The sequence below is a fragment of the Phragmites australis genome, chromosome 11 (assembly GCF_958298935.1).
Source record: "Phragmites australis chromosome 11, lpPhrAust1.1, whole genome shotgun sequence".
Taxonomy (NCBI): domain Eukaryota; kingdom Viridiplantae; phylum Streptophyta; class Magnoliopsida; order Poales; family Poaceae; genus Phragmites; species Phragmites australis.
In genome coordinates this window covers 21931836-21957828 of record NC_084931.1, presented here as the reverse complement: position 1 = coordinate 21957828, position 25993 = coordinate 21931836, and the positions used below count along the sequence as shown (strand labels likewise).

Here is a 25993-nt window from a genome sequence, read left to right as displayed (position 1 = left end):
GTCAACAGTCACGTTAGCAGTCAGAGGAGTATTTTCGAGATTTTAGATACACATTTAGCAAGTCTAATGACAAAAAAATAATAAGTACATGCAACTTAAAAGAAAAATCACAATGAGAATAGGTACTAGTACTTCGAGAACTACAGTGCTATAAGGAAAACTATGACACAAACTGACCTTTAAAACTTGTATTAGAGCAAATGCTAATGTGAAGCATAAAACCATCCACGGCCACAGGCGACAGCCACGCACCATTTCAATAATTATTTGTGTCATTTATTGTTTGAACTCTCTAACATATGAAAATTTCTGTTTACATGACTTCACAGGACTATGGCAATTTCGATCTTCAGCATTCCTATCATCATTGATAGAGTTTACATAGCTGGTTCGCGAACTAGTCACTACAGCTCTTCAAATTTTGATTTATAACTTAATGTTACAACCGAAGTACAATGTTGCTTGATTGGTTCAAAATCTCTTTGGCCATCAAAGAGTAAACCATGAATGTAGCCGCTACCAGTGATCAACTACGTATCACAGGGTGTCGTCAGCCCTTGATGCATCAGCTCAACTCACTTGGTAACTGGGGTAGGCTATGTTATCAGCTCAACCGTTGTAAGACGCAACACTGCTAAAACTGGAGCCTGCGGATCTTTCTCCAAAAGCAGTTGTCGTCGCCAAAGTTATGTCTATAGATGAATCTAGTCTGCAGAACCCGAGAGCTGCTGCACATGCAATGTAATGGCTTCGGGGCAGGGAGACTGGGCACGTAGAAGTTCCAAGCGATTAAATGGATGTACAAATTGCAGAACGTAGTCTTCATCTGCAAGACATGGGACAAACAATAACGTGCATGCAATGGCTCATAAGTCAAGAAGTCATCGTTATGAATGTGTATCCATATAAAAAAATTGTCAAATGAAAGCGCAACTACTTGAAGGAGAAGAAATTCTTACTCTCTCTGACAGTACCATACAGCCAGCATAAGACCTCATCAGCAAAGGCCAGGCAGACGCCACCCTGAAGTACAGAGAGATTATTAATTGCAAAATCACCAAAGACATACATTTCACATACAAGAAAGTAGTTGCAAAATCACATATTTCATTCAAACGGAATTCTGGAGGAAGTCATTTGGACTCTCATTTTCCAAGAATTTTTCACCCCTCAATCTCAAAACCGTTTAAATTTCATTCTCCAACTACCAATACCGGATCAAATAGCCCTCGGCCTCAGTAAATGGAGGTGACCTGGAATCCTGGTCTTTTCTCTCCTCCTCCCCTTCTTCCCAACCATACGATACCCCCACCCTCCCTCTATGATCAAGCTTGCCCAGAGGCAGGCCCCGAGCTTTGCCACCGGCTGACACTAACAACTGCTAGCCACATGCGTGTTTACCCATCCTTTGCAGCAAGACAACATTATCACCACGCATGCGCAGATGAATCAAATAGAAGAGGAGTGATTGAATCAGCAATCCGTATAGATGAAGCATGCACAGTGAGGTCGGACTGGGGCGGCGGTGGTTTGCTGCTAGATCGGGTTAGGACGGTAGTCATCTTCACCCGCTCGCCACAATCTGTGAGAGAGCAGCCTCCCTTTTGGTCAGATCGAACTACCACATCCACTGCAGCACCGTGTCATCGTTCCACAACCCGTTCGCTTGGCAGGCCGCTAGGAGCTCGCCATTTCCTTGGCAAGCCAGGCGCCTGCCTGCCATTGCATCCATGGTGTGCAGCTAGGCACAAGGCCGAGTCTCAGAGATAGAGAGCAAGAGAGAATGGGAAAAGGAAGAAAGGGTCATTTCCTATTTATTTGCTGAATCCTTGAAGCCATGTCAGTTGGTTGGATGAATAGACTGATATGTCAGTTGGACAGATGATTAGACTGCCATGTCAGACAAAACAGGGAATCATGTGCAGACATTGATCCAATACCAATACTTGGAGATGAAATTTGACCGGTTTTGGAGTTAAGGGTAAAAATTAAACTCTACTTAAAGGTGAGGGACCAAAAGTGGACTTCCCATCTAGTCTCATACACCCTCTAGTCAAAAATGGGATGCATGCGATTCAAGCTTTTTAAGCTTTGGCTATCAAGATCTTTACCAACATCTAAATAGGACATATGAAACTGAAGTGTAGATTTGTCTTGAAAAGTGCATTCATAATATAAAGGAAAAAGTCCATTTTACTCCCCCCAACAATCACGTTTGTCCAACTAACCCCCTAGACAAAAACTTGACTCGATTTACTACCTTCAACTATTCAATACCAGACATTTTACCCCTGACCCGGTTTTACCCAGTGATTTTACCGACGTGGACAATTGTTTTTTCCTATATAGAGCTGTTTTGCCACGTATACAGGCCACACCATCTCTCTCTCTCTCTCTCTCTCTCTCTCTTCGCGCTGCCCCCTTCTCCCTCACGCCACCATCTCTCTCACCTAGGCCGCATCTCAGAGGAAAAGAGCAGGGGTGTCTAGGCAGCCGCGGCGGTGGAGCCATGGCCTAAGGAGACACCACGCTCGGAGTTCAGACTCATGCTTCCGCAGGTCTCCGACGGACGCTCTAGATCTGGATGCAGCCTCCGGACATGAGAGAGGAGAGGCTGTGGGAGGGAGAGGAAGAGGAATAACAGCACCCCTAGATCAGTCCAACTCCTCCGTGCAGCCGAGCGCGAGGCAGCAGCCAAGCCCCTCCTTGCGCGCCTGATGGGGATGACAACACAATTTCCATATTGATTCATGCGCACAAATCAGTCAATCCCATCCCTACATGAACACACATGCATACAAACTCACAAGCAAGAATAGGCAGCAGCCAACAAGCAATTGACGAGATTAAACAACATAAGAAATTCCTCCATCGACCAGAATGGCAACAGACTCATCTCCTTTGAGGAGTTCAAGGTCATGGTGGCGGGAGGCGGCGTCTTCGCCAAAATAGCATAGCCCTGTAGGTTCTTGCATTCGTCAAATTTGCTCAAGCCTTCCTCTCAGATTTTCCCTAGCTGAAGCAATGGCATCATGAGCCCGCGGGAGAGAAAGGAGGAAAGAAAGGATAAAGAAGTTTTATACTGACATGTGCTCTCCACACTGCAAGAAAATTACAAAAAGTATTTTGCTGACTCACTGCCATGTATTAGGCCACATCAGCTGCCACGTCAACAAAGCAACCTTCAAAACTGGTTAGCGGGTAAAATGTCCGGAATCGAATAGTTGGAGGTAGTAAATTGAGTCAAGTTTTTGTCTAGGGGGTTAGTTGGACAAACGTGATTGTTTGGGGGAGTAAAATGGACTTTTTCGTAATATAAAAAAGCAAAACCACTTGCACATGTAATATATTCTAGCCTTCCAACTTTCCAAGAGCCTTGAGATTTGTGTAGAGGACATTGCAATGAAGATGGGACAGTGACCTGAATTTGAAAGTTACTAGGCTTCGTACATACATTACAGTACAAGTAAATAGTTAAAAGTTGCATTTAGGAGACCTTGTTGATTTAAAAAAAATCATTTATTGGTGACCGGAGAGTGTGTTATACTATATTATATAGCAAGCCATGTAGTGTTGAAATAGGGTAGTGCTCCGCACAAAGGTGTACACTCCTTTCCCTTTTATAGATTAGAGCATTCATAAATCAATTTTGATTGGCTATGTTCAAAACTGTTAGATTCCTCCACTGCTGATAAATAATAGAACAATTATTTAACATACCTGCCAGTAGTTCTTTGCCTTCACTTTTTGTGTAATGTCTTTGGTTCTTAGTCTTTCAGTTCGTACAAGTACGCCAGCATCATTCCTACAGGCAAAAAAAAGTGCAGGCAAAACTTAACCCAGTTTAAACCAGTACAGATCACTGGAAGCAATGTAAATATGTCACTGGAAGCATTTAGCCTGTGTGATAGCATTAGAACTTGGAAGTCCTAATGGTAGAAAACCTCATAGTAAGCAAGAAATTCAGTCTTAAGGTCTTATAACAATGTGCTAAATATAGAACAGAAAAACCATGCATGATGTGAGTATGTACATACCATTAAGAATAAGGTTTGATCGAAGTACAGGTGAAATGGTCCAACAAATTAGACTAAAGGAACTATAAAGAAATACAAAGAAGAGATGATTTAGCCAGTAGGCACTATTATGATGGATATACATATCGAGAGTAACACTAAGGGAAGCCCTAGTATATTTTAGCTGAATGAAGAGTTCAGATCTGGCAATCCAATGGTGTCATATAATACCCATTTAAACAAGTAAAAACTTTACAATAATGTATATGAGGAAGAACTATATGCTAATATCAACCATTTATTGGAACAAGTAAGCAATTCGGGATATGCACGAGAAACCATTGACATAAGATAATACATAAGCTAGCTTGGTATCCAATTGACAGCGATAGCAATAAAAATAATGATAGCTGCAATTATCCTTGTATAAGACAACCACACAGACCTGTCAGAACAATGCCACATTAATCAATCAACCTATAAGTACTGAACTATCAAGGCTCAATGCTACTGTTAGCAACAGCTTTTGCATTTATAGTTATATCAACATGATTTAATTTCAGCAGTCAGATTTAATTGCACAATTCCAGGTGACAAAGTTCTATAGACCAGAATCCCGTGATAATACAGGGAAAAGCACAATGAAGGAGTGAATACTACCTGAATCCCACAACAACATAAGGAACACCGGCAAGGAATGATTGAATCTGCAATATATAGACAACTTAAACATTAATATTTCAAGATACAAAAGTTATTCCTGCTGAAAATAAAATGCTAAGTTGCTGAAAAGTCATGGTGGACAGACTCCTAACGAGATTGCTACGATACCATACACCCTCACTTTACAGTGAGCAAATTTATGGTCAACACATAACAATGTAAAGAAAATAATAGTGTATGAAAATATAATAAAGAAACATTTATTTAAGAGCATGAACCAAAATTCAAAACAAATCTCACACTGGAAGAGAACAGAACAAGAAAATGCACAGATAGTTACAAAACACTTCAAATATCTTAATACAACAGCAAAGGAAACAACAGCAGGAGTAAGACCCAGAACCTTAGTAGCTCAAAGGGAAACAAAACAAGAGGACTGTAAATTACCCAAAACCTAAGTAGCTTTTCTTTCTCATATGCTTCCACTGTATGGTACTCCAGCTGTTACACGTCAAGTTCAAAGATAGTATCTTAATTACATAAATATGGTAGGAGAACTTAACAGTTCATGAAAAAAAGAATAGTAACCTCTCTGCTTGTTTTCAACTCTACATAGAACCGTCTGCCATCATCAGTTGCATCACAGCAGTCCATCTCAGCACCCATGATAATGCGATGTGCACCCAGTTTTGTCTTTATTACAGAACAGAACTCTACATTTGCATCAATACCTCTTCCATCCTCGCCGTTCTCAGTGGCAAGGTTTTCAAAAGAATAGCCCCAAAAACATCTGAGTCAAAAATAGGAAAATAATGTAAAGGTTCATCCATACTATTATGGTTTGGATTCTTTCCATGTTACAAAGGCAGGAATTATGAACATACCATCACAAACATGGCACTACTATTAAGCTATTCGGCAGATCAACAGACAAAACGGCCAGGAGACAATGAGTTTGTATAAATAGTCAACAGAGGTTAATACATGGTTCCTTAAACACTGCCGGCCTATCAAACTAGAATGCGCATGAGTTGCTTTTGCAGCCCATGTTAAGACTTATTGATTATGATATTTCCCACAATGTCAAATGCCCAGATTACTAATCACTCCCTCAATTCTTTTTTAAATGGTTCTTTGGAATACATGCGATCGAACTTTCTAAAATAGTAAAATCTGACCAATATGGTCAGAACTCTCTAGATTGGCCATATGGAAACTATATTACTAGATTTGTTGTTAATGTATTTACATACTATTGTATTTCTAGCAGTATAGAGTACATACCACATGAAGTTATACAAAGAATGGTCAGAGATTCGAAGTTACATTATTCGAAATTTCCAAACTTCCCACCAAATCTTAACACTTTAGACAACTACATCTTGTTGCATCACATGAGCAAATATGGCAACAAACTAAATCGGCACCGTGAAATTGAAACTTGACAGGATAGCCATCGTGTCATAGAAAATAACTTGTAACTTGTAGGTCAAAAGAGCACGTATTTACTTTTCTTTTGCAGGTAGAATCACCACAAGATAACTCCTGTGCAAACTCAATTCATCAGCGCATTTACATACTAAACATCGATTAACTTCTTTGTCACTGAACCTTCCCATTGACAGCAAGCACACTACATACCATACCATCACCATCTACTTCTACATTCGACTTTTGTGGTATGCATGAGTGCGTGCACACACGGGGAGAGAAGAGAAGGGGGAAAGAAATCACCTCCTGCGCTCCACCTCACTTTTTGGTCTTTCAGGGAGCTTATGAACATCAAGGTATACGACACTACCTCTTTTGTGCACGCCCATCTTCCATGGTTCTCTTAGGTAAGCAGTGGCCAATATCTGATGATAAAATAAGTTGTTATAGTTTTCTTCGTAATACAAGCGTATTGCAAAAAATGAGGTTCTTCAGACAGTTTGCACCCAAAAAGACCATACCAGCAATGTTTTATTGCAAAGTCACTAGAAATGTAAGTAACAAAAAGGGGGAATCAAATTTTAGACAGTTTACACTGGATGGACGATACCTTGTTAAGATTGTTGCGGTATGTCTGCAAGAAGAGTATACACTATCAGCAGGTCCAACAAATTGTAGTAATGTAACAAATAGAAGATTAGCATAAATGCAATGTTACCACAAAATGTATATTATTCTGAAGAGGTATGTTCGAGTGTCTTATGCATGCAAGAAGATCGCCAAATCCTTCAGAACCCAAATCTGACATTGAACCATATTCATCATGAAGCAACACCCTCAGATGCAAACAATTTCAAAAGGAAAGACAAAGTTCCAAATGGCAGAATTACTGTTTCTCAGGATCCATTGTAGAATACAAGAAATGGAATTTCTAAATTAAGTTTTGCTCTCCCTTTTCTCTTTATCAGAAAAAAACTGCTACTTAGATTCATAAATATGTAATTTCATTTATGTCTTTATATCTAAAGAAAACATAGATTATCCGTTGTTGCCCAACATCCAACAGTAACATCCTTGCTGCAACATAGACACATAGAACAGCTGAAGAAAATCTCGCTCTAAAGTATTTTCTGTTACCATGTATATGCCCTAAGAAGTGGTCAATCCAATGTAAGTTAATATATATGATGATAATTGAAAGAGAAATTTGTGAGACATAACAGCAACAACAGATTCAAACACTAGAGCTGCAAATATCAACTAGGATGTTGAAAAGGAAAACATGAGTTATAAAAGGAAGGTACCTCTCTTCTCTATAAATGATTCGAATCCTTTATTGAGATCCGCACCAACATAGTCACAAATTTCACGTTTGAAAAGCCTCTAAAAAGACATATGGACATTAGTATTACATCCAAATTTTAAGCCACAACTTAAAAGGAAAAGCTAAAGCATAGACAATATTTTATCAAACAAATTTACTGGAAGGGAAGTGAAATTGATGCTAGTTAGTAACTCTGAGATCTTACCAAGCTGCGATCATCAAAATACACATCCCCACCCTCAACACGGCTTAAGCATGAAATCTCACAAGGCTGCATGAGTAACAAAGACCATGACTCCACAGAGACCAAAGCCACTAAATGGAAATCAAAAGATGAAAGGCACATGGTAATACTATGCACCTCCTGAAAAGCAACAGCCTTTCTAGATAATGTTTCTTCACTCTTATTAAGCTTCATTTCTGAAACAAAACCTTCAACGTTACGCCCATTTCCATGTGAGAACCTCCCATAGCCAAAGTTATGTCGCCCTGGATGGCCTCCTGGTCTCGGAAGAAGTGGTGGACCTCTGCCTCCTCGTCCTCCGAAGCCTCCCCGAGAATGATTGTTAGTGTTCCGTATTGCAGGAAGCACTACAAGAAAAGATGCATAATTAAAGAAAGTGTTAGTACCCCCATCTTCCAACCCAGATCCATCCAAACTTTTAAAAGCATTAGCTGCACCAAGCCACAAAATATCAAGTATCTCAGCCATGAAAATAATCGGGTCATTAATCACATTCTTTATTATAAAGCATGGGCATTTGCCTTCTCTAATGGAGTACTGGTAGGTTGAATGGGTGTTAAATGGTAGACTTTGAGTTGTTACATACAAAGCTTGTGTGTGATGTCCATTGCTATACCTCTGTCAGCACTATACCACAAATGAAACATGTAGTAACTTTTAAGGAGGTTATTCGCATATGCCAAAAGTTGTGACTATTCAATACATTGTGATTACGGGTTTACTCCCAATGATGATCTTTAAATTATATTATCAAACATTCGTGTATCTAGTGAGTTGGTATTGTTTAGGAGAAAAAAAACTATGGCAATTCATTTCGCAAGCACATTCAGATTAGATGCAGTCTTCTTGAGAGTCATAATTTACAGAGTATCAAAATTGGAAATGAAGATGTTCAAATGTATCCTTCCCAACTAAATATCAAAATTTGAGGAAAGGACCTTGCACTAAATTGCCCGAGATTAAATTGCGCTCATTGATTCATTCAAGTATTATCCTCAATAGTTTTGCTTTGACGCTGCTGTAACTCAAAATTTCTCACCGGACATGAAAGCCTAAAAATCAACAACCAAAAGACTATAGTCATAATCTACAACTGAAACTGAAACCTCAGCCACATTACATTACGCCTGACGAAAGTTGAAGCCAAAAAAGAAGGGGAAAAACAAGCAAAAAAATCACGGACAGGGAGATATCATCATGAGTAGATTCTCAATTTGAAAAAGTCTACAATCTAAAAGCTCACCGCATATCCCAAAACCCTACGAACAACCTACTCACAATAAAACCAACCATGAAACTTCGTAAGGTTCTGTAGCAGGCTCATAGCTAATTCTGCTCACCAAACACAGAAGCTACTGCCATTTAACCTAGAAACTGGTCTTAGGGCATGGACACCCAATTCAACGAGGGCTGACGTGAGGCAGACCTGGGACCAGGTAGTTGCTGCGCGCGGGGGTCCTGACGTACTCCTCGTTGTCGGAGCCGAACAAATCCCTCTCATCCTCTACATCCTCGTCCTCTCCCCTCTCCTCGTCCCGGTACCCGCCGGCTCCGGCACCCCTCGTCGCCACGACGTTGGACGAATCGTACTCCTCGCCGTCCCCCTCGTCGGCGCCCTCCTCGCCCTCGCCGTCGCCGCTGCTGCTTCGGCTGGAGGCGCCGCTGGAGGAGGAGGAGGACGCGGCGGCGGAGGACGACGAGGATGAGGACGGGGAAGAGGAACCCGACGAGTCGCCGCCGCCACCGTCGGCCTCGGCCTCGGCGCCGCCGTCGTGGACGTCGTAGTCCTCGCCGAAGGCGTCAGCGTCCTGCTCCGAGAAGTCCATGGCGCGCGCAGCGGGGGCGGGGGCTGAGGCTGGGGCGGAGAGACGGAAGGCTCTTCCTTTCTGGTCTGGTCGGGGGCCGAACGGAGAAGGGAGAAGGGTTGTAAGTGCGATTCGTCGATTCGACACGACGACACGGCAGAGGAGGGCGACAGAAACCCCTCGAATTGGGTTGGGAAATTGATTATACGTACAAAGTTGAATAATATGTTAGAAGTTAATTATCATTGATCATATATTTTATAAAAAATTGTTTATAATGAAATTTTGTATTAGGTAAGAAAGGTGAATGCTAAGCTTTGTTATAAATTAGTTTACGTAGAATATATGATCAAATGCTGATCAATTTTGAGATATATAACCCATATATAATCAAATGATTATCAACTTTAGGACATATAATCAAATTTACTAATTGGGTTCATCAGATCGATGGTACGATGTTCGTTGGCTTAGATCCAAGGAGAGGGTTATACTGCTGTGGGCGCTATGATTTTTTTAAAATGATCGACATTAATATTGTGCTCGTGATGGGTGAGCTCTATTTCTGACGGTTTGGCACTACTCGACGTCATTGCCTACAAGCTTCAACAGAGTTCTCCAAATTCATGCAGCTTTGTAATTTTTTCTCCATAGATTTTTTCCTTATGCCAAAATTTGTACGGAAATTAAAATGTCATAAAACACATAAAAGTCTCTAAATACTTGATACAATGTGAACTTCTTTCTACGGAGAAGATAAAGTTGATCATTTAAAAACTTTTTTAAGGTGCGCTAAAAACTTTGTAAGACTTACTACATAGTAAAATCATATGAAATATACACATGTTATATATCTTATTCAGCCATCTATCACATGAAGAGCTATAAATATGATAGTCATTCTCCATATTGTTTTTTTAAAGGTATATAGAGATGTACACGAATTACGCACACTACACACAGCATATGTGTAAATATGTGCATGTCTATACATACGTAGAAAAAAATAGGAGGGTAGAGGCCTCCGGTCCATATACACGGTACAAAACGATTTTTTTTCTGTCAGTCCAATACCGCGCCAAGCGGCGAGCGACAACGCTCAAAAGCCGGATGAGCTCATGCGAGCCACTGAGCCAGGGCCCAACACGGCACCCCCATTCCCAGCGCACGAAAAGGTGGGCGGAACTGAGGAACAGGCGAAGAAAGGCAAGGCCCCGCTGCCCTTGGTTGTCGTCCCTCCCAGGCTCCCACCGCATCACACCACCAACCCCCCTCTACCCTTCTCTCGGAAAATCCCCGACTCACTCGTCTCCCTCCGCAAACCCCCCCGCCCAGATCTACCCCCTCGCCTTGCCGCTACCTCCCCGCCCCCGCGCACTAGGGCACCGCGCCGCCCAGAACCCCTCGGCGCTGGGCGCGATGCGGGTGCCGTGCTGCTCGCTGTGCCACGTCCGGTACGACGAGGAGGAGCGGACGCCGCTGCTCCTCCACTGCGGCCACGGCTTCTGCCGCGCGTGCCTGACCCGCATGCTCGCTGCCGCTCCCGGCGCCGTGCTGCCGTGCCCGCGGTGCCGCCACCCGACCGCAGTCGGCAACTCCGTCTCCGCGCTGCGGAAGAATTTCCCCATCCTCTCGCTCCTCTCCGCGTCCCCCTCCTCCCCGTCCTTCCTCCACTCCGACTCGGCGTCATCCTCCGACGGCTCCGATGACGTGGACGACTTCTTCGCGGCGCGCCCCAGCCGCCGCGCCCCGGCCGCGCCATCCACGGCGCCGCCCGGATGCGGTTCGTTCGATCTCGCCTCGCACCCGGACCTCAAGCTAGCACGCCGCATCAGGAGCGGCCCGCCCGGGCCCGCCGGGCAGGAGGTGTGGGCCGGCACGCTGTCCCGTGGGGGTGGGGCCAAGAGGTGCAAGCACCAGGTGGCAGTGAAGAGGGTGCCGGTGCCCGCGGGGGACAGACTGGAGGTGGAGGGGGTTCAGGAGGAGGTGGAGCGGCTCAGGCGAGCTTCCACATGGTGCCGGAACGTCTGCACCTTCCATGGTGCTGTGAGGGTCGGCGGGCACCTCTGCTTTGTGATGGATCGCTATGAAGGGTCTGTGCAGGCGGAGATGCGGCAGAATGGCGGACGCCTCACTTTGGAGCAGATTCTCAGGTGCGGCATTGCATCTAAACATTGATACTTAGTAGTTATAGTTACTCTCTCCGCTGTCATACTATTGATCACTGAAAACGGGGCTTCACCCTAGAAACCTAGATCGAGTTTCAACGTCATGTGGCGATTTATCTGTTAACACGCATGTTCTTGTCATCATGTGCATGCGCTTTTAAAGCTGACCCACTAAGAAGCATGTCTAGCTAGAATGATCACTGAAGATGACAAAATTGTGGTAGTATGGTAGCTTAAGTCATGACGTGGAAAAAGCGTTCTCTTGATTAATGCCACAATTCAATTCGATCTCGATGGTTCTTTGAGATGGCAACGTGTCCGGTTATGTTTGGTTGAGTGCTGCTAGGCGCTAGCTTCTTTGTCCCCTTTGTCCTGTATCTGTTGTCGTGGTGTAGCGTAAGAAGAACAAGGTAAACTTCATCGCACCTAATGAGTGGAAGATTGAAAGATTCTGGCTTGTAATTTGTTTGCTGAGTCAATCCCCCATCAATTTATCATGTTGTGGAGCTTTGGTTCTGTCTATTACCCGTGAACAGAGTAATCACCACACCTGGATATGCTGAGGAGGGAGGACAATATACTCTAATGACATGCATTCTTGCGAGTAAAGTTCCTAGAATAATTCCTGTTGGTGCCATCCGGGTTATATTTGGCACTGGTACATTAACATTTCTCGATAAAACTGATGTGGTCCTTAGAAGGAAGGCTTGGAGCAAAATCCCCACTAAGTTGATGTCTTCTTCAATAAGATCACTATTTTCAGCTAGAACTTTGACCAAAATGTCCTATGTTATATTTCTTTACAAAAGGAAGCCATTCCTGCATTTTGACTGTTGTTGGATTTCTTACTATATGCTGGTGAGGGAAATTCAGGCAACATGCTACGCAGCTTTAGCTTGCCCTTTTCTTGGTTGCAACCAAATCAACATCAGTTCATGTTTCAAGATTTTCTATACAGCTAACTATTTATCATGTGATGATTAAATTATAGTTTCTTTGTAGTTTGGCCAGTACTTAATTGCATGCCATGATACCCAATTCATTACTTTCGTCAAGTATGGAAACCTGTCCTATCTTGACTTCCGTAGGTATGGGATTTCTTTGCACTTCTTTGGACATTTTCCAGTTCAGAGTACCTATAATCTAAGGATTTGACCCGAGTTCATAATCAACATAATATAGTGTGGTATTGATACTTTGGTACTCACAATCAACGCGGCATGTCTACATTGACTAACATTGCAGCAAATAAGTAAACGTCACAGCTAGTTGAGTTAGCTTTACTAACAGTTCGTCTCAAAACCCTCTGGTGTGATGCTTCTACGATCCATTGTAGGTTCAAAGCTCATTATTTTCAGTTTGATGAAATTATTCTATCGAGTGTTGAAGGCCAATAGAAATAACCATATACTACATGTCAAGGACTTATAGCATTTTCATACCCATTATTTCAGTTTTGTCTAAGCAACAATGTCTCCACGTATAGACTGAAGCTAGCTGTGGCCTGTGGGGTTAATTGTTTTGCCACAACATTCAGATTCATTTATTTCTTTTGCCAGAATGAGAGTCGTTGGCTCATTTACCGATAGAGGAAATATCATGTGTGCAAGACCCTATTGGTGAACATATGCACAAACTCAATCACATCCCTCGGATCTAATCTGAGCGGCCCATGTTGGAGGTGGAGTTCCCCCATTCCACTTGGGCCGGCTTAGGCCCAATCTGACTTCGTCAAACGAAAAGACTACATAAGTGGGATGGGGAACTCCCACCTCCAACTTGGGCCGCTGGGATTAGATCCGAGTGATATGATTGAGTTTGTGTATATGTTCACCAATAGGGTCTTGCGCACCTGATACTTCCTCTTACCTATAAGTCGATTTTTGTTGTCATTATCCAATGCCAGAATTCATCAGCATCATTGCGTTTAGTAATACTTTTGTTATTCAACTCTGTGAAATCACTGACCTTTTTTTCTCGAGCCTGAATTTGCAGGTACGGAGCAGATATTGCCCGTGGAGTAGCAGAACTTCATGCAGCGGGTATTGTTTGTATGAGCATAAAACCATCAAACATTCTTTTGGATGCAAATGGCCATGCAGTCGTTTCCGATTATGGTCTTTCAGCAATTCTGAAGAACTTCACTAGTAGGAGAGTACCTGATGACTCCAGCATGGTTACCATGGATGCTACACTTCTTAGCCCCAATTATACAGCTCCAGAGGCATGGGGGCCATTGAAGAAGTCAATAAATATGTTTTGGGATTGTGCAAATGGAATATCACCAGAGTCAGATGCATGGAGTTTCGGTTGTACACTTGTGGAAATGTGTACTGGTGCTGTTCCGTAAGTAATCTCATTATTTCATTTGTGTTCCTTAATACTTCCTGAATGGCGTGGTTAGATGCTAATTGAAATGCAGATGGGCTGGGCTAAGTGCAGAGGAAATTTGTAAGTCTGTTGTAAAAGAAAAGAAGCCACCGCCTCAATATTCAAGAGTAGTAGGTGTAGGACTTCCTGGGGAGTTGTGGAAGATGATTGGTGATTGTTTGCAGTTTCGTGCTTCAAGAAGACCATCCTTCCAGGACATGCTAAAAACTTTTCTTCGACATCTTCTAGACATTCCAAGGAGTCCACCTGCCAGTCCTGAGAAGTAATTTCTTCATCTGACCTTGTATTACTTTATGGTGAAAGCATAATACATGAAACTTAAAGCTTTTTAGAAACTTATCTGAAAGCGTAATGTTATTTTTCCCAGCTTACTTTGTTGACCTTGTATCACCTTGTATTACTTATGGTGAAATATCTTTGAAGATTCTTTCATGCAGGTCTTATCGAAGATGCATCCTTGAAGATTCTTTCATCTTCGATAAGACCTGCATGTTATTTTTCCCAGCTTACTTTTTTTGAGCTTGTGAGCTTTTTGATAATGAAAGATTGTAATGCATTGCTTATGCAGTGATCTCACAAATGAAAGCTTGCCCAATGGCATGGAACCACCAGTAACCTCCATCCTGGAGATGGTTCATGATAATCCAAATGCTTTGCATCATCTTGTATGTGAAGGAGATGCTGCTGGTGTTAGGTTTGTCCTTGTCAACTTTTGTATGGCTGCACGCACAACATATACTAGTTCATACTTCATACTAAACCTTTTGCAACTGCCAGGGATCTACTTGCAAAGGCTGCATCAGAGAGAAATGGCAGTTTAATTCGTTCGCTCTTAGAAGCACAAAATACGGATGGGCACACTGCCTTACATTTAGCATGCCGCAGAGGCTCAGCAGAGCTCGTTGAAGCTATTGTGGCTTACCAAGAGAATGTAGACATATTAGATAAGGATGAAGACCCTCCTCTAGTTTTTGCTTTGGCTGCTGGCTCTCCGCAATGTGTTCGTGCACTTGTAGCCAGGTCTGCTAATGTCAATTCGAGGCTTAGAGAAGGCCTGGGTCCCACTCTTGCCCATGTCTGTGCTCATCATGGTCAACCGGAGTGCATGAAAGTATGCCATCATGCGCACCTCTTACTGTTTCAGGTTGCTGGTTCCTATTTTTAGCTTCTGTTTTTGTGTGTTGTGCAGGAGTTGCTGATAGCTGGGGCTGATCCTAATGCAGTTGACGGGGAAGGTGAATCTATCCTGCATATTGCTGTGTCCAGGAGATATACTGATTGTGCCATTGTCATACTGGAAAATGGAGGTTGCAGGTCGATGGGCATATCAAATTCTCAGCATAAAACGTAAGAATATCTACCTAGTGCCTAGTGGAAAGGGCAAGCCTCAATCAACTTCTATTCATGTGGTCTTTTACGCTGTTTTCTGCCACTTAAAATTCTGTTAATCCGTTTGAGCTGTGGCAGCATTGAATAGTCTCCTTTTGGATGTGTTACCTGTCTGGTTCTTTTGTTTCAATGACATCTCATTCTCACGGTGAATAGGCCCTTGCATCTATGTATTGAGACATGGAACACAGCTGTGGTAACAAGATGGTTTGAAGTTGCATCGAAAGAGGAGATTGCAAAAGCAATTGATGTACCCAGCCCTGTTGGCACAGCTTTGTGCATGGCAGCAGCTCTTAAAAAAGAGCACGAGAAAGGTAATTTGTGACTTTGCTTCAGCCGCATTCAGCAGATATGAAAACATACTTTTATGGTTGGTTGTACCACTACAAGCAAAGGAGTTTTCAGTTCAAGGACTAGGATAGAATAGACAAAATCCTGTTCTTTTATCGACTGCAGATCATATTTGTTCTAATAGTATGATTGACTTACATTTGCCAGAGGGCCGAGAGTTGGTAAGAATATTGCTTGCTGCTGGTGCTGATCCTACAGCACAAGATGATCCACACTGTCAAACTGCACTACATACTGCAGCAATGATCAATGATGTGGAACTGGTTAAGGTAGAGGCTATCCGGTGGTTAGAATTTTTTCCTACACTCCTCTGCTGTTTCTACTTACCTTACTAAAATGTGACCTTTTTTCTTTTTGTTTTTTAATGGCAGATCATTCTAGAAGCAGGAGTTGATGTAAATATAAGAAATGATCAAAACACAACCCCTCTTCATGTTGCACTGAACAGAGGTGCAAATTCGTGTGTTGGCTTGCTTTTAGCAGCTGGAGCGAACTGCAACATACAGGTTTGCTGGCTTCTTGCCATTTTTCAATCATTTTCATAGATAGTGTTGGCTAAGTTTAGAAGCCAAATTCAATAAAATGCTCTTGTGCAAGTCAATATTATGAATTATATCGTAGTGCTACTAAATGGAAGCTGTGCTCAGCCTCTTTGTACTATTGTTCATTCTGATTCACTTATTTATGATTTGTTTTGTAATTAGTAAATTTATGTTCTTTGTATCATCGATTGTTGGCATATTATACTTCAGTCTTGTGGTGCAGTATTTGCAAGAACATTAAAATATTAACTAATTAAATATATGAATGACTTTTAGTGTGGAGTGTGTCTCACTTATTCTCGATATACAGCTTGGGCGTAATATGATTTCTCTGGATATAATCTTCTCAAATGCTACAGTGCATAACGGCCAGTTTGTATTTTTGCATGGCTACACGTAAAGGAATCATGTGGTGTGCTGTTTTATCATGGCAATTAGAAAATGGAAATATTTAGGCAAACATACCTTTTTTTCCCTGCCGATAGCAGTTCACGGGGCCTTTACTGATATTTTAAAAGGAAATTAACTTTACAAAGGGTTACTTACCGAAGAAGAAAAAACAAAAGGATAAGAAAAAAGACAAAAAAAAAAATCATCCCAATCATCGGGATTCATCTACAAGAAGGAAAGCTCTGAGTTGAAGTAGTGTTTTCCAAATAAACCTACTAGGAGGCATTCTGTCTAATATGTATTGATTTCTCTGAACCAGATGTGCTAACTTCTCAATGTTATGCGCCCAGCAAAGATTGACTTTGTTGTAGTTCCCAGTGCTTTTCATCCTAAAGTATATCAGGATCTACTAAATTATGCCATGATATCCTTATCAAGTATCGTCTGGCTCCAGCAAACATGGCTAGATGAGCATTAAGAATAGATGCCTCCAGTTCCCGAGATGTTCTAAAGAGCATACGACATAGGACTAATGTTTAAGCGTTGGTAATAGGTTATTTCGTTATCTAATGATTTCAAGACCAAAATGCATCTTTTTTTAGTAGTGGACATATGGATGCTCGAAAAATGCTTACTTGCTAACATAATAGCATAACTAACATGCAAGATTCACTTGTACCTTCTAAATTACCAAGTGCTATTTGCTGGTGATTTGTTTGAGCTCATTGGTGCTATGGATCGCTCAAAAAGATTAGGATGTATTGAACCTTGTTTTGGGGTCATGTGATTGAGGGATACTTCTATTCTAGTTATTGGGTCTATTAAATCTGAAGGTGTATGCTGATACAAGTTATTATGATATCCATACACTAAATTTACTGATATTGATATTAAATGTTCGACCTTTATGAAGTTGGAATGTGCTGTAGGAAGTCCTTGGCGTCGGTCTTCTGTATAGTTTCTTTTCTTTTCTTTTTTTTGGGGGGGGGGGGGGGTTCTCTTGAACCTTTGTACATAGGACTGAAATCCTGACACCATTTTTGTTGCACTTTTACCATTATGTTTGAAACCTGGTTTTATTACCATGCAGCATCAAGTTATTATATGTACATAAAATTTTGCTATTTGGTTAATCAGGATGATGATGGTGATAATGCTTTTCACATAGCCGCTGATGCAGCCAAAATGATACGTGAAAACCTGACTTGGGTTGTTCAAATGCTACAACAGCCATCACCTGCTGTTGATGTGAGAAACCACAGGTAGGTAACTAATGGTTGAATCAGATTCCCATGGTTTCCCTTTTTGTGGTGGGTGAGTGTGGATGTTTTGTTCTCTATACGTTTTAGAGGGATACTTCTGCAGGGTACACCAAAATATTATTGTATGGTGATGCCAAAAGAAACAGCAAGCACCATGAAATGGAATATGATTTTTAATTGCTTAAGTAACTATTTCCTTTTATTTGGAACCTTTTCTTTGCAATACCATATGAATTTTTCCCTTGAATTCAGTTGTGGTTGTGTGAAGGGAAAAATTTTCATGGGTTGTTTCTGTTGCAAAATTTGATTCTTACGATATATGTTAACAAGTTTGAATAATATTCCTGTAAACTACAGAGGCTGGACACTGCAAGATTTTCTGGAAAGGCTTCCACGAGAATGGATTTATGAAGAACTGATGGAAACACTTGAAGATAAAGGAGTTCATCTCTCCCCAACCATGTAAGAAATTCATGTTGTGTTGCTTTTAGAGTAAATTTCACGGAACTACAAACACTTTGGATAATACCACATAACTACACTTTTAAGGGAAGTTTTCACAAAAAATACTCTTTCTTAACATACTTCTAGTTAAACCACCTTTTTTAATGAATTTCTGTTGTAGACAACAAACTCTGACCAACCGGCAGGCCCACCGTAAGTGATATATGGTAATTTCTGCTCGTCATGATGCTAAGACCGAGCTGCTAGGTGGGCCAAATAATGTCTCACAGTCTTGACTGCATGGCACAGAAGGGGACTAGGGTCCTTTTGAGATTTGCCATATCAGCCTTCGCTGCTGCGTCTGGTCCACGTGGCATAGAGTATTACCATGTATCACTTACAGGTGGGCCTAGTTGGTCAGATTTCCTTGACTAGAATTATAATTCATTAAAGTTGTCTTTTTGATAGGTTTGTCAAAAAATATGTAGTCTTACAAATATTTTTCTTAGAAGTGCAGATTTGTGATAGTCTGGTCAATGTATGTGAGTTTCATGAAGTTTATTCTTGCTTTTATTGAGCCTTTTGCAATATGTTTAAGTTGCTTCGGACTATAAGTACCGCGAAAAAGAATTATGTATTGTTCTAGGTGGGCATCTTGAATATTACCTTGTTCCTCCGCTCTATTTTATATGTCGTTTTGGACAGACACAAGCGCAGTCTCCGATACACATTTTTTACCGCTGCCTTTTCCAATTGTATGTTATCAAACATATAAATATTGTAATGGTATTGTTCTCCTTCTGATTACAAATATAGAAGTATCCATTTGACAAACCTGGAAATATAATTGAAGAAGTTGACTACACTTTCTAGGATGACATGTAAAGAAAACAGGGGGTGCACATATTTCTTCCAAATTACCTTTTGTAACCCATTTGCTTAATGCTGTAACCAGATACGAGGTTACGGATTGGGTGAAATTTAGAAGAACTGTTACTTCACCGGCTTTTGGCTGGCAAGGTGCAGGGCCCAAAAGCATTGGTTTTGTCCAGTCTATTGTAGACAATGACCACCTTGTTGTGTCATTTTGTACCGGAGAAGCCCGTGTTTTGGCAAGTGAAGTTATCAAAGTCATTCCATTAAATAGGGGCCAACATGTACAGCTCAAGCCAGACGTTTCAGAGCCAAGGTAAATCAAGTTTGGTCCTTCGTACTTTTGATGCTGCACCCTATCACCTCACGCCTCAATGTGAAGTGGATAAAGCAATGCTTAATATGTTCATAAGAAACAAGTCAAGTTTTTTTTTTATTTGCTGGGACCGTGCATTCCATTAAGACTCACTTTTGTTATTTATCTGGTCCTTGAGTAATTAAATTAGTAACGGCCTGATGTCCTACGCTGACATAGAAAATGGCATACTGGACTAAAAGATCCACCACATGCATTTTGTCTGTACCTGTAGGTAGAAGGCCCAAATGATCTTGCCATCAGATAGATTCTTCTACATGTTCATCTGCCATTCTAGGCTTTTAACTGCCTCTGATCAGCTAGTATCTTTTAGTTCAGTATCCAACAAAAACTTGGAGAAGAATGTCAGTCCCTGTTCTGATTACATTTAACCATCAAAAGTTTATACTAGAGTACTAGGCTTTTAACTGATCCCATCCGGTTGAAGTGATGATAGCCTGCAGATGGTGATATGCTTCTTTCCATTTCAAAAAAATGGAAGTTGCTACTTCTTCCTACTGTAAACAGTTAAGTTCAAAACTTTGTGTAGTAGAATATACGGTTGCAATTTGCATGCCAATGTTATTAGTGTGATCGTTCAACAGAGAATAATTTCTATGCATGTCCACTATCAATGTGGTAATCTAATAACTTGTGAAACATCCACGGAAAAAATAACTGCAGTGAGCTTATCGGGTTATTTGTTTGGCACTGAAAATTGCCATTTTTGAATCACCATCTCATATCCTCTTGACAGATTTGGATGGCGCGGTCAGTCGCGGGATAGCATTGGGACTGTTCTCTGTGTTGATGATGATGGAATCTTGAGGGTTGGTTTTCCAGGAGCTTCTAGGGGATGGAGAGCCGATCCTGCTGAAATCGAAAGGGTTGAAGAATATAAGGTTGGCAGCTGGGTTCGGATTCGACCCTCACTGACGGTTGCTGTACATGGCATGGAGTCTATTACTCCTGGAAGTGTCGGTATTGTATACTCCATCAGACCAGACAGCAGTCTTCTATTGGGTCTTTGCTATTTATCCAACCCATGGCTGTGTGAACCAGAGGAGGTCGAACATGTTGAACCCTTTAAGGTATTTTTTTTGTACTCTACCATTTAATCTCTTATTGTCATCAAGTGACGAACTGGCCTTGCATATATTCATGCTTCTGTGACATCTTGGTGGCCTGTTTTGGTTTTGCTTAGTGTGGTGTACTTGTGTCTGTAAATTTTCCAGATTGGTGACCAAGTATGTGTAAAGAGATCTGTTGCAGAGCCCAGATATGCCTGGGGTGGTGAGACTCATCACAGTGTGGGGAAAATAATTGACATTGAGAGTGATGGTCTGCTCATCATTGATATCCCCAATCGGTCTGCACCATGGCAGGCAGATCCATCAGACATGGAAAAGATCGAAAACTTTAAGGTATAAACCTTAACATTTTCCTTGGAGTCACTCTCAGTTTTTCTGTTAGCACAGCAAACAAGCCGGATCCTCATCTTTGATTTCTATTTGCAGGTTGGTGATTGGGTCAGAGTCAAAGCAACGGTACCATCACCCAAATATGGATGGGAGGATGTGACTCGTAATAGTATCGGAATAGTTCATAGTCTAGAAGAAGATGGTGATATGGGTGTTTCTTTCTGCTTTAGAAGCAAGCTTTTTCTTTGCTCAGTTGCCGATGTGGAGAAGGCACAACCATTTGAGGTAGGAGAAAAAGTTCATGTGTCACCTTCTATATCCCAGCCACGCCTTGGATGGTCGAATGAGACTGCAGCGACCATTGGAGCCATATCAAGGATCGACATGGATGGGACTTTAAATATCAAGGTATCCGGTAGAAAAAGCTTGTGGAAGGTAGCTCCAGGTGATGCCGAGAGGCTTTCAGCTTTTGAGGTTGGAGACTGGGTGCGCCTGAAACCAAGTATTGGGAGCAGACCTACTTATGACTGGAATAGTGTTGGGAAAATAAGCATTGCAGTAGTCCATAGCATTCAGGACTCTGGCTACTTGGAGTTAGCCGGTTGTTTCAGGAATGGGAAATGGTTGACTCATAACACAGACATCGAGAAAGTACGACCCTTTAAGATTGGTCAGCATGTTCGGTTCCGTGCTGGAATTTCGGAGCCTAGGTGGGGATGGAGAGATACAAAGCCTGATTCTAGAGGCATAATTGCTGGTGTACATGCAGACGGAGAAGTAAGGGTAGCCTTCTTTGGTGTGCCTGGGTTGTGGAGAGGTGATCCTGCCGATCTTGAAATTGAGAAAATATTTGAGGTTGGAGAGTGGGTTAGGCTGAAGAATGATGCAGATCATTGGAAGTCACTCAAGCCTGGTAGCATTGGTGTGGTGCATGGGGTTGGATATCAAGGTGATGTTTGGGATGGGACCATTCATGTGGCTTTTTGTGGTGAGCAGGAAAGGTGGATAGGGCCCTCTAGCCAGCTTGAAGGAGTTAACAAGTTTGTTGTTGGGCAGCGTGTTCGAATCAGAGGCTGTATCCGCCAGCCAAGATTTGGTTGGTCTAATCATAGTCATTCAAGTATAGGGACGATCTCATCTATTGATGCTGATGGGAAACTAAGGATTCATACACCAGCCGGTGCCAGGGCTTGGTTGATAGACCCAACAGAGGTGGAGAAAGTGGAGGAAGAGGAGGAAGTCTGCGTTGGAGACTGGGTGAAGGTTAAGGAGTCTATTGCAACCCCCACATATCAATGGGGTGATGTGAACCACAACAGCATAGGGGTGGTCCACCGGGCTGAAGATGGAGAGCTCTGGATTTGTTTCTGTTTCTCTGAGAGACTATGGTTGTGCAAAGGGTGGGAGGTAGAGAAGGTGAGGCCCTTCCGGCATGGCGACAAAGTACGGGTACGACCTGGTCTTGTATCCCCAAGGTGGGGGTGGGGTATGGAGACCTACGCAAGCAAAGGAGAGGTTGTAGGTGTCGATGCAAATGGAAAGCTGAGGATAAAATTTCGGTGGAGAGATAGGCTTTGGGTTGGGGACCCTGCTGATATCGTTCTTGATGACTCCCCATCATTGACGGAGGCTTCTAATGGCTTTTGTTCATAGGCTTGCCGTATTCTTTTGACCCCATACCTGATTTCTTGCTCCCTTCCATTTTGCAGTATTTCAAATTTAAATATCTCAGTCTGCAGTGGAGTTGCAAGTTGCACATAGTTATCATCGAACAGGCATGGCCGGGTGTATTTCGTGTTGATAAGCGGGGAATGAAAAGAGACAGCAATAGTCAAAATAGAGTTGATAACCACTACCTAGTTTTTTTTAAAAAAAATTACATGTATAATTATGCGCCTGACACCTTTTTTTGGTTTCAGTGTATCATATACCAGTGTACAGGTTTGGACCTGAACATCAATTTAATTGATAGCGGCCTTGTATGTTTACTTGATTGGCGTCTGTGCTGATAGCTTTTATAAGCTCTGGTTCAATGTGGACTGTGGAGTGCCTGGCCGTGCCCCATGTCCCATAAGGGCCTGTTTGTTTCCAGCTGTTTCTGGCTTCTGCTTCTGTTCAGAAACAGAAGTCAAAATAAACTGGTTTACTGAGAAGTGGTTTCTGGAGAAGCTAGAAGCTGCTTGTGAGGAAAATGAACTAAAAGCTGAGAAGCTCGCTGAGAGTAGCTTTTTTAAAAAGTTACGTGCTGAGAAATTAAAAATTTATTGTAGAAGCTAACAGTTTATTTTTAAAAGTAACTTTTCAGAAAAACTAAAAGTACAGTTTTTCAGAAAAATCAAAAGCAGAAGCTCAAACAAACAGGCCCTACGTGACTACAAGCTTCTCCGGTACGCACAAGGTGGTGTGGTGCGTTTTTGCAAGCTGTTGTGTTCTGTATGCGAGTCAGGCTCCGCAAAACATGTTCATTTAAGTTGCCAAAAAGAAGAAATGATAGATTTGCTGTTCCTGTTCTGATGAATATACAGATCAGTATACTAGATAATCTGTTTTCTTTTTAGTTACCCGTGCAGAAAGAGAGTACCTTTCGACAGTTTCTTGCAGGATCCTTCGTAGTTACGTGGCATATGGTGATGTTGCGTGGCAACGGTCAATGTGCCACACATTTTTGGTATCCACAGGTTTCTCACCAATAATTTCACGATTGGTACGTGCTCCTGTTCGCGCCGAGTGAGATAGCATGTGCCCGTGCTGTAAGGACTGCCTTGCCGTAGGCGTGTAATAGGCACACATGCGTGTCTGTGATGTACCCATGAGGAAAAAGTCGGAAGGTCATAATACAAAAGGGTGTTTCAAGATTCTGGATGCATAAACGAGAAAACACCCATTGCATGGAGCCTTAGAAAATTACGATAAGCAGCTGTGTTAAAGGAAGCAAGAGCAATGCTGAGGTTTTGTGAAACAAGGTTGACTGATGTAAAAGCCAATCGTATTGCCTAGTTACTGATGAAAGCTCCACAGATATTTGTCCAGTAGCGCGAGCAACAAACCGGCAGACTAGCAGTAGCTACCTGGGTGGTGTTCAATGTCCATAGGTCGTTGAACCAATGAACCCGGCCGCTTTTCTACTTAGCTGTCGACATTTTGACAAATCATGTGGCCGTTGACACATGAGCCCGATAGAAAGGAATATGCTTTACTGTAATTACTGTCCATAGAAAGGAATTGGGTATGCTTTTCTGCTTGATGCTCGTTTCTGACGATGCTTGGGAAGTAAAAGCCTGAACTTCACGCTACTACACAACATCACATATGTAACGTCCCATCAATACCGATTTAACAGTAATCGACACTGAAGATGTATCAGTGTCGGTTCTTAAACTCCCGTGCGCGAACAATAACTCAGGAGAAAAAAACCGACACTGATAGTCACTGTCAGTGTTGGTTCGTGGCTGGAACTGGCACTGATGTATCAGTGCTGGTTCTAACCACGAACCGACACTGATAATCACTAATCGCCGGTTCTAGCCACGAACCGACACTGAAGATTGCTACTGTCATAGCTTATATTAAAAAATTCATAAAATTTTCACACAAAGTTGGATAGGGAAAAACTTTATATAAAAATTATAGCTCTCGATGAGATCTACAACTTTATAGTTGAAAACTTTTTAATTTGAGGTCATTTAAATTCCCAAATAATTATAATAAAGTTGTAACAGTGGTCGATGACAGCTCAAATTAAAAAATTCATAACTTTTTCACGCGAAGTCGGATGGGGAAAAACTTTATATAAAAATTGTAGCTCTCAATGAGATCTACAACTTTATAGTTGATCACTTTTTATTTAAAAAATATAGCTGTACAAATAAATCAATAAAGACTGTCGAAGGAACTACACACTGGATCACAAACTAAAGTTCTAGATCTAGTGTAAAACTAGTAATAATCATTGAAAGAGTCACATATTTGACCATAAAGATAAAAACAGCAAATTTAAATATTTTTATCATGAGTTTGATAACTCGGGTTGATAAAATATCTGTGCAGCACTAACTTTCAAATTAAGCAATATGTCTCAAAATTTCCGAGCAAATCTGATAAGGTCAATTTTTGACGAAAAACTTTAGAGGTCCTGTTGAGGAATTTTCGAGCCTTTTTTTAGGTCAAGAAGTGTACAGGTCTAAAAACTTGTATTTTTCGGATGCGCCTCCTCTTTAGCTTCGAAAGTAGATGTTGAACGTCGAAATCGGACTCTGTAGGCATAAGTTATGGTTGTTTTATTGAATACTGCACGGATTGGATACAAACTTAAAATACAGAGTCGGATGGAGGCAAACCTTATATGAACATTATAGAAATCGACGAGATGTACAACTTTATAGTTGACAGCTTTTTTATTTGAGGTCATTTAGATGTCTAAATAGCCATTCAAACGTTTAGTCAGAAGATATCAAAAGGATTTATTGTGCTACTATACTCACGAAGGACGATAGCTGAGATATTTAGATGGGTCAATAGCGCGCACATGCTATAAGGTCTTGAGTTCGAGTCTTGATTGTCACTTGCTAGTGAATATCGTGTGACTTGCGAATATTGTGCGCGTTCGGGTGGACACCCTCTGGTCGGATACCACTAGTCACGAATTTTTTTAAGCTTTTTTTAGCCAAAAAAGTTAAATCGAGACCAAGACTATCATTGCTGTTTGGTGGTTTTAACTGGTACTTAGTGATTTTTAGTACCGGTTTTATACCCGACACTGATAGTCAGTGCCAAGTAATCAGTGACTATCAATTCTGAGTAATCAGGGTCGATTCAAAATCCGTCACTAATAATGATTTTGAATCCACGCTGATGAGAGTTTCCGCAGGAATGTCAGAATACAAATGCATATTATACCTCTTCCCGTTACTTGGGGAGTTATCTG

At 41.6% G+C, this 25993-nt stretch overlaps 2 protein-coding genes and 1 long non-coding RNA gene across 3 annotated transcripts; 1 reads left to right on the top strand and 2 right to left on the bottom strand.

Moving 5' to 3' along the window:
• Positions 1–211: 211 nt before the first annotated feature.
• LOC133884385 (NAD-capped RNA hydrolase DXO1-like) lies at positions 212–9616 on the bottom strand. The gene is made up of 13 exons (XM_062323781.1): positions 9105–9616; positions 7796–8025; positions 7640–7705; positions 7415–7493; positions 6829–6911; positions 6721–6744; positions 6414–6535; positions 5268–5469; positions 5127–5180; positions 4677–4723; positions 3721–3805; positions 960–1023; positions 212–826 (listed from the first exon to the last, which is right to left on the bottom strand). Exons 1-13 carry the CDS (start codon positions 9502–9504, stop codon positions 705–707), a joined length of 1578 nt encoding a protein of 525 aa, XP_062179765.1. The 5' UTR covers positions 9505–9616; the 3' UTR covers positions 212–704.
• Positions 1280–3712, bottom strand: LOC133884386 (uncharacterized). Its single transcript, XR_009903103.1, has 2 exons — positions 3088–3712; positions 1280–3016 (listed from the first exon to the last, which is right to left on the bottom strand). It is a non-coding gene; the product is annotated as an uncharacterized LOC133884386 (long non-coding RNA).
• Positions 9617–10630: 1014 nt separating the features above from the next.
• On the top strand, positions 10631–23057 carry LOC133885911 (E3 ubiquitin-protein ligase KEG-like). Its single transcript, XM_062325677.1, has 15 exons — positions 10631–11636; positions 13647–13997; positions 14074–14304; positions 14611–14736; positions 14820–15153; positions 15232–15389; positions 15588–15745; positions 15930–16051; positions 16154–16288; positions 17852–17976; positions 18334–18438; positions 19376–19609; positions 20406–20739; positions 20884–21072; positions 21166–23057. Exons 1-15 carry the CDS (start codon positions 10903–10905, stop codon positions 22720–22722), a joined length of 4893 nt encoding a protein of 1630 aa, XP_062181661.1. The 5' UTR covers positions 10631–10902; the 3' UTR covers positions 22723–23057.
• The last annotated feature ends 2936 nt before the right edge of the window (positions 23058–25993 follow it).